The sequence below is a fragment of the Salvelinus sp. IW2-2015 genome, linkage group LG6.1 (assembly GCF_002910315.2).
Source record: "Salvelinus sp. IW2-2015 linkage group LG6.1, ASM291031v2, whole genome shotgun sequence".
Classification (NCBI taxonomy): domain Eukaryota; kingdom Metazoa; phylum Chordata; class Actinopteri; order Salmoniformes; family Salmonidae; genus Salvelinus; species Salvelinus sp. IW2-2015.
This window is the reverse complement of record NC_036845.1, coordinates 1,562,705-1,572,058: the sequence shown is the minus strand read 5'-3', so window position 1 is coordinate 1,572,058 and position 9,354 is coordinate 1,562,705. Positions and strand designations below refer to the sequence as shown.

General features: G+C 45.2%; 1 protein-coding gene across 2 annotated transcripts in view; it reads right to left on the bottom strand.

The window, feature by feature from the left end:
- Positions 1-1,167, bottom strand: part of erfl1 (Ets2 repressor factor like 1) — a 58,367-nt gene extending 57,200 nt beyond the window's left edge. For both annotated transcript variants that reach the window (XM_070443881.1, XM_070443884.1), the window contains exon 1: positions 716-1,167. In XM_070443881.1, coding sequence (XP_070299982.1) covers positions 716-735 — 20 coding nt within the window. In that variant the 5' untranslated portion in view covers positions 736-1,167. The remainder of the gene's footprint in view (positions 1-715) is intronic.
- Between the last annotated feature and the right edge of the window lie 8,187 nt (positions 1,168-9,354).

Genomic DNA, 9,354 nt, shown 5'->3' with positions numbered 1-9,354 from the left:
CATATTGACTCAATGCTTCCCAAGTTGGCTGGATGTCATTTGGGTTGATGGACCATTCTTGATACACATGGCGAAACTGTTTGAGCGTTTAAAAAAAAAAAAAAAAAAAAAAAAAAAAAAAAAAAAAAAAAAAAAAACAAACAGCAGCATTGCATTTCTTGACACAAACCGGGCGCCTGGAACCTACTACCATACCCGTTCAAAGGCACTTACATCTTTTGTCTTGCCATTCACCCTCTGAATGGCACACATACACAATCCATGTCTCAATTGTCTCAAATCCTTCTTAAACCTGCCTCCCCTTATCTCAGAGATTGACAGTGATTTAACAAGTGACTCAATAAGGATCATAGCTTCACCTGATCACTGTTGTCTGTCATTGAAAGAGCAGGTGTCCATATGTTTGTACACTCAGTGTAGGCCTACATTACAAATGACAACACGTTTCATCAAAGAAGCATCTCAATTTCTCGTCAGAAAGCATCGCAATACTGCTTAATAGCAAAGGAATCCGCGTAGATATTTGGAGACGCATTGAGCGCAGTACAATACACCCCGTGCGCATTCTGTAGATCAATCCATTTCTGAAGGACCCCGTGTTTTTCCCCTCAACTCTTGAGCTCTCTGTTTCCAGAGCACTCCGACGTCTTCTTTTAGTATCTCTCACTTAGTCTAACGTGTCTATCCAGAGGCAATGGGAAGAGAGCATGCTTACCTTCTCCGATGCGCTCTCATCGACTTGGCAGTAGGTCCCACTTGAGTTTCCGGGCCCGGTCGACGTAACTGACATAGACAGAGCTTTCTGACGACTGGGAATCAACTCATGAACACTTTCACTGCCCATCCTCCACGTGTGCATAATAGTAGGCTAAAGCAACTCAAAAAATATAAATAGGCTAATAAATAGGGTAGGCTACAGCTATAAAAGTTATTGATAAACAGAAAATAATGAATATTGAGTATTAGGTTAAAGAAAACGGACCTAGTATGAGTAGCCTAAAGTGTACACAACCAGGCTGGTAAAGAAAAAAAAAAAACCTGTTGAAATGTCCTGCGTAAAAAAAATAGGCTAGTTTGCTAAAAGAAAAGAGGACTAATGCAACAAAAAAAAGTTGTCCGCTCTAAACGTTTCCTATGTCACTTCCAACTGCGTCCGCGGTGCGTAAGAGATGGACAGGAGAAGAAGCTGCGAACCAGATGGAGACATGACGAGAAACACGAGAAACAATGCATATATAGAGGGCGAGGCAGGTTGACAGCGCTTGCTAGCGGGAGAGCAAGCGAGCTGAAGAGAGGTCCAGGACGCGGGGAAAGAGCAGAGCAGAGAGGGGGTGGAGAGAAAGAGATTGAGAAGCTCATGGGTCTAGCCCTCTACACCCAAGCTGGCTGCACTTGTTTCTATCTCTCTGTAAAATGTGTTCTGCGCGTGTTCTGTGTGTCCAGAGACAAACAATTGACCAGGCGACTGAAAGCAAAGTGGGAGACCGCCATATGAAAATATATGTAACGGGGGCCAGATAGAGGATCGATCAGGTTATAATTTTCCCAAAGTCGGGGAAAAATAGTTCATGGAGGAATGAAATTTGAAAACAGATGGCGAATCTCGTCGCCTTAAATAAGATTCGATCTCTTGAATGGAGTGTAGATAATTATTGGTTGGACGTTTGATGAAAATGACAGATTTTCATTTTGGACAGGTGGGGGTAGAGAGGGGTGATGAGGAACAGGGGGGGGGTCCAGGGGCGGGGACGAGTGCGACAGTGGGAGTGAGACTACGTGCAGGTGATAGAGGGGGGATCCGATGTGTCTAGGGACAGAAACTAAACTTGGGAGAAGAAAACGGTGTATTTCTTCCCTTAGAGCTTATCCCATCCTCATCCCTCTAGTTCTACCCCCACAGCGTGGTAACTGCCCCTCCCTTCTAACCCCGCACACCCTCGGCGTTCCACAAAGAGGGCGAGGGGGGGGAAGAGAAAACAAGAATACCAAATAAATGAGAAATTTTCGTACAGGCCCCGCTTCCGTGCGTTTCATGCTAGCAATAACAATTAAATATCGACCGCTTTCCCGGCCGGAGAGAACCTGAGATACCCAGAGACTGCCAAGTACCGAGACCCCCGCGCGCACCCCCTCCCCTCTATTTCTCCATCTTGCTCATATGCACTCACTCTGCTCCTTTTCTAGTCATCCCTCTCTCCTTCTTCTAATCCAACTCCATCAACTCAATCTCTTCTAATTTTGTGTATCTCATTTGTCTTGATGCTTTCCATCCCTCCTCCCACCATTTGTCATCAGCTGCAGCACTCTTATCATAGTTTTTGGGTGGTAGCCCTTGGCCCAACCTCTGCTTTTCTCTCAACACAACAAAATATGCCTGTGACTTTATTCAAATCATATATAATGAAYTGAGATTCATAAAGGTTGCCACAGGGAATAGTGGTTATATTTTGGCATATGAATAGTAGAACATAGGGGACCATCTCCAGCTCAGCATCYCCCTCTCTAAGTAGGCCTAAACCGCTTATAGTATGTCTACATTTTGATCTGAGTCATTTAGCAGGTGCTCTTATCCAGAGCATGCATACATTTTCACATTTGTTTTTACTGTTCCCMCGTGGGAATCGAAMCCACAACCTTGTCTTGCAAGTGCGAACACACAGCACTATATTTACAATATAGTCCCCTTTTAGAAAGGGATCTGTGGATCTATTGGCCCATTTCATCCAACTTAAACATTGTCTTCATTTGGACAACATTTATGGTTTCACACTGTAGCCTACTACAGTATGCCTATTATGTTATATATACAGGAAGGAAAACAGGTATATCTAGGACATGGGCCAGAGGGCCTAAAGGGCCAATGCAGGGGCCAGTAAAAGAGCGGCAAAAAACAGGTAGACTCCATTCCCTTCCAACAGCGTTCTTTAGTTGATTGACGTGTCCCCTAGATTCATGGAACTCGTGACAAGAATGTGAGAGCGGTGGCATTATGTTGGACTGAATTCTTGAGCGCGAGCAATACCAACTTTCCAAACGAATTGCACAGCTATCAAAAGTTTCTCCATCATTGTCGTTGTGTCTTCTCGCTTCTCTTTATATTTTTTTTCCGCCTCAGAACTTCTTTCTCTTCGCACCCAAGTCATTCGATTTCTATTTATTCACCCACCCCCCACCCCAACGTCCCCTCTCAGCACTCCACCTTTTCTCTCTCCTCATCCGATCTAGCAGTTTTCACACCTCTCCGCATCTTCGTCCCCTATTAAAACCCATCCCTCCACATTGTCGCCCTATTTCTCTCTTTTGCCATCCCACTCTCTTCCCCTCTGTTCTTCCACCTCGTTATCTCACCGTTAGGATTTAATTTGTTAATGCATTAATTATCTACGTCCCAATACCTTCCCCATAGCCCTCTCACCCCTCAGGCCTCCAGGCTAGCTGTGTAGCTGTGTCCGTGCACACAGAAAAAATCCCCGTTCTTTTCCCTTTATTTTTCCCTTTTACCCAATGCCTATTTTTCACTCTATTTCTCGGTCTTCCACTCTTTGCCCCCTACCTATTTCCCCCCAGTCATCTCTTCCCGTCTATCGTTCTTCTGCCTTCTGCCCCCCCCCCCCCCTTTACACTCTCCCCTTTTCTCTCAGAGCCGAGCAGTCGCCTGCGCCGGCTAGTCTCTCTCCCCGGCGTTGGAATTATGAAAAATGCGCCCATCGACAGAGCGCCTCAGCTTCGATTAGCCGAGATGGGACATGACAGGCCGCGATCAATACTTATACCGTCCTATAACGTGTCAACTAATGAATCAATCTCGGCTAAATTTTCCATTTTTCAAAAGCCGACGCGAGAGACTGGAATATCCTCTTTTGTAAAGATATTATTATCGATTTCGTCGGCAATTTGACATCGGGGGTAGTTAATTCCACTCTAGAATAAAATTGAAAACACTTGAGATTGAAGTGAGAGAGGGAGGGAGCGAGGGAGGCAAGGGCAGGCAGGAGSGGAGGGGGGAGACGGTTGTTGACTTGATAAAGGAGGATGGGAAGATGGAAGGAAGGGGAAAACGTGTAGGAAGAAGAGATACCACTATAGTCCTATAGAGAAAATCTATCTTCAAAAATAAAAATTCAAAAATAAAATACATCGTTTGAGGGGGACAGTAATAAATAAATAGGGTTAGTAAATGAATGGTGGTCAGTGAATGTTTGAGCAGTATACTGCCCTACCAAGCAAAAAGGCAGTATACTGCACATTTGGTCGAAAATGAGTTAATGTCATTTTTGCTACATTAAATACATGCTTAATCATGTGGAGAAGTATTCTGCCTCTATTGTATTGTGTTTTGGAGAAAATGGGGGACATGTTAGCAGTAACTGCATAAAGTTACTGTGAAACCAAGGTAAATAAAAGCCATTTTTCTCAGTTCCAAACTATGAGCAGTTTCTGCWTTTTTGCTTGGTAGGGCAGTATAGGCCTATAGGGATGACGTATTTAGCCCACTGTCATGTTAGCATATGCTATACAGTATGTGATTGTGTCAGGCAGTGGGGTTGGTACATGTGGGAGTTGCAGACTAGTTTCATTAGAAAGTTACCCTGATATCCAAGGCAGATTGTCCTATAAGGTACATGTATGTATTTATACAACAGGTGTGTTTACCTGAGCATGATGTGCTGTAGCTATTGGTAGAATCAATGAGTGTGCTATAGTGTACACGGTGTGTGTGGGCATGCATGTTTTTGTCTATGTTATCACATGTGTACGTTTGTGTGTGTGTGTGGTTGTGTGTCTGAGTGTGTATCTGTGTCTGTGTGTATGTGAGGTCGTGTGTCCGAGTGTGTATCTGTGTCTGTGTGTATGTGAGGTTGTGTGTCCGAGTGTGTATATGTATCAGTGTGTAGAGTATGTGAGGTTGTGTGTGAGAGTGTATATGTATCTGTGTGTACAGTATGTGAGGTTGTGTGTGAGGGTGTGTGTAGTAGAGAGAGGGAGTCAGCATGCGTGTCAGAGTGAAATATAGATGGAGGAGGCCAGCGTGTGTGAGGGTCAGCGAGGTGCAGTGTAACTGTCCACAATCACAGCCTTATTTACCTGTCAAAAACACTATCATCCCACACAGCCCCAGCCAAGCAATTTCTGCTGTCTCTCCCTCCCTCCTCTTTCTCTCTTTCTCTGCCTCCAATTACAATCTAGAGGGCTATTTCTCTCCAGGACAAAAACATTGCCATAAACCCTCCCTCTCTCTCCTGCTCTCCTTTTCTCTATCCCTCTCTCTCTACTGCTCTCCTTTTCTCTATCCCTCTCTCTTTCCTGCGCTCTCTCCCTCACTCTTTTCTCAGCTGAGAGTTGCAGAGTGGAAATGAACAAGCTGTAAACACACACCACTTATCGGAGTGTGTGCTATTGTGTGTTTGTGGGGGTAGCGTTGGCTATAGGAATAGGTGGAGGGTTAGGGTAAAGGGAGCCATACACACACACACACAGACAGACACACACAGACAGACCACAGGTACACATACTGACTTTAATATGATTGACAGTTGTGAAGAGCTTGGTCTTTCTATAGGGAAACCAACATCTTGACGAGGGCCGTCTACTCTGTGGTAACATCTTACCAGGACCCAGTCTACTCTGTGGCTGTTAACATCTTGACAGGACCCAGTCTACTCTGTAGGTTAACATCTTGACCGAGGACCCAGTCTACTCTGTAGGTTAACATCTTACGCAGGCCCCAGTCTACTCTGTAGGTTAACATTTGACAGAGGACCCAAGTCTACTCTGTAGGTTAACATCTTGACCAGGCCCATGGTCTACTCTGTAGGTTAACATCTTTGACCAGGACCCAGTCTACTCTGTAGGTTAACATCTTGACCAGGACTGAGTCTACTCTGTAGGTTAACATCTCTGACCAGGACCCAGTCTACTCTGTAGGTTAACATCTGACCAGGACCCAGTCTACTCTGTAGGTTAACCTCTGACCAGGACCGAGTCTACTCTGTAGGTTAACATCTTGACCAGGACCCAGTCTACTCTGTAGGTTAACATCTTGACCAGGACCCAGTCTACTCTGTAGGTTAACATCTTGACCAGGCGCACCAGTCGCTACTCTGTTAGGTTTTAACATCTTGACCAGGGACTCAGTCTACTCTGTAAGGTTAACATCTTGACCAGGACTCAGTCTACTCTGTAGCTTACCAGGGTTCTGATCATAGAATGCAGTCAATTTGTAAGTGAATTAAAATTCCATGTATTCATTCATTTTTTATTTATTTAATTCACTTTCTGATTTGAAAACTGAATTGACCCCCACCCTGATACATCGACCACTCGGGATTGTCGTTTCAAGGAATCACTGAAGAAGTTTATTTGAGTTTTTTACAGATATGTGACTTATTATTTACTAAACTAAATCTAACAGTTTGAAATAAAGTATGGCGGAAGCAGTCTATCAGGCTTCTTATTAGGTTCTTCCTGTGTGGGCCTTCCTGTAGCAGGATTGCATATTCAGATTCAGCACCTTGGACAGCAGTGAGGCCGAATTATATTCACGTCGGTAGCCATGAAGTGCTTTGAAAGGCTGGTCATGGCTCACATCAACACCATCATCCCGGAAACCCTAGACACCTTCCAATTCGTATAACGCCCCAACAGATCCACAGATGATGCAATCTCAATCGCACTTCACATTGCCCTTTCCCACCTGGACAAAAGGAACACCTATGTGAGAATGYTGTTCATTGACTACAGCTCAGCGTTCAACACCATAGTGCCTACGAAGCTATTCACTAAGCTAAGGACCCTGGGACTAAACACCTCCCTCTGCAGCTGGATCCTGGACTTCCCAACGGGCCCCCTCCAGGTGGTAAGGGTAGGCAACAACACATCTGCCACGCTGATCCTCAACACGGGGGCCCATCAGAAGTGCGTGCGTAGTCCACTCCCCATAGACTGAGTCCTGGTCAAGATTCACCCATGACTGCGTTGCCAAGCACGAATCCAACACCATCATTAAGTTTGCTGACGACACAACAGTGGTAGGGCTGATCAACGACAACGATGAGACAGTCTATAGGGAGGAGGTCAGAGACTTGGCAGTGTGGTGTCAGGACAACAACCTGTCCCTCAACGTGAGCAAGACAAAGGAGATGATCGGGGACTACAGGAGAAGGATGGCCGAACACGCCCCTATTCACATCGACGGGGCTGTCGTGGAGCGGGTCGAGAGTTAAGTTCCTTCGTGTCCACATCAACAACAAACTATCATGGTCCAAACACACCAAGACAGTCGTGATGAGGGCACRACAACACCTTTTCCCACTCAGAAGACTGAAAAGATGTAGCATGGGTTCCCAGATCCTCAAAAAGTTCTACAGCTGCACCATCGAGGGCATCCTGACCGGTTGCATCACCACCTGGTATGGCAACTTCTCGGCATCCGACCGTAAGGCGCTATAGAGGGTAGTGCGTACGGCCCAGTACATCACTGAGGCCAAGCTTCCTGCCATCCAGGACCTATATAATAGGACCTGTCAGAGGAAAGSCCCAAAAATTGTCAAAGACTCCAGTCACCCAAGTCATAGACTGTTCCCTCTGTTAYCGCACGGCAAGTGGTACCAGAGCGCCACGTCTAGGTCCAAAAGGCTCCTTAACAGCTTCTACCCCCAAGTTATAAGACTGTTGAACAATTAATCAAATGGCCACCCGGACTATTTACATTGAACCCCCCCCCTTATGTTTTTACACTGCTGCTACTCCACTGTTTATTATCTATGCATGGTCCACTGTAACGGGTTCCTCCTCATCTTCAGACGAAGAGACGAGTACGGGATTTGACCAAGTGCAGCGTGAGTATTGTGGACATAATGGAGAGTTTATTAAAAGTACTGGACGAAACCGAGAAAACACTTCAACAAACACAAAGTAAGAAAAACACGTAGACAGACCGTGAACATGGAGACCTTACATAAATGCCACGAAGAACTCACGAACAGGAACGGACTAATCAACGAACAAACAAACCGGAAACAGATCCCGTGTGGTGCAACAACCACACGACACGAAGACAATCACCCACAAACAAACGTAGTTGTGAACAGCCAACCTATATTATGGTTCTCAATCAGAGGAAACGTCAACACCTGTCCCTGATTGAAGAACCAATAAGGCTTATTACAATGACCTAAACATAGAAACACAAACATAGAATGCCCACCCCACTTCACGCCCGACCAAACTAAACAATACAAAAATAACATAAACAGGTCAGAACGTTGACCAGTCACTTTACCCCTCGCCCTACATGTACAAATTACTCGAATAACAGCTGTTACCCGCCAATTGATGGTACCGGTACCCCCTGTATATTACCCTCGTTATTGTTATTTTTGTGTTGCTTTTTCATTTATTTAGTAAATTATTTTCTAAACTCTATATCTTGAACTGCATGTGTTGGTTAAGCGGCCTTGTAAGTAAGCATTTCTACACCTGTTTGTATTTCTGTTGATATTCGGCACATGTACTAATAACTATTGAATTTGATTCAGGTTCCTAGTGCCATTGATGTGCTGCAGCTTCAGCCAGACAGCTTCTCTCCACTGTTATTTGTTCTGACGGCAGATTGCAGGATTCTCTGAATCACGCTGTCCGTGGCTGTTGAATATGCATCTCTGCTAGCCAGGCTATTTTGCTTGTTTGTTTACATTATTATTCACGTGAACCCAACAGGGATAACCTAAAAAAAGGTCTGGAATTACGACAGTCAATATTTTTTGCAACATGGATGTGAGGGTGCAAACCTATAATTATGAGACCTGCTAGCTAGAGACTCTATGAAGCTTGAGTAACTGTATGATGCCAGCTCCAGCCTCTCTGACTGACTGGACAAGACAGTGAGAGATGGGGCTGCCCGCTGCAATACCCAGACTGAAAGCGGGAGTAAGTTTTGGGCTGATACATGGATGGCCTTTTATGTAATTTCCGCCTCCTGAGGATTGCACTGGTGATGAAGACACACACACACACACACACACACAAACACACATCACACACACACACAACACACACCACACACCACACACACAACACACACACCCACACACACACACACACCACACACACACACACACACACACACACACACAACAGAGAGAGAGCGGATGAGCCTGATTAGCAGTCCCTGCTGTCGTAGTGACTGCTCTGTGAAGGAGTGTTTGGACAAACCATTAGGGAGACGGGCAGTGTAGATACCTTGGTTAGTGTGTCTGTAAGGTGACTGGGCACAGGAAGACTTATAGAGTCGTTGTAGATGACTGACGCACCATGTTGACTGACATGTTACTGAGACTGTCTGTGCTGAAAAGA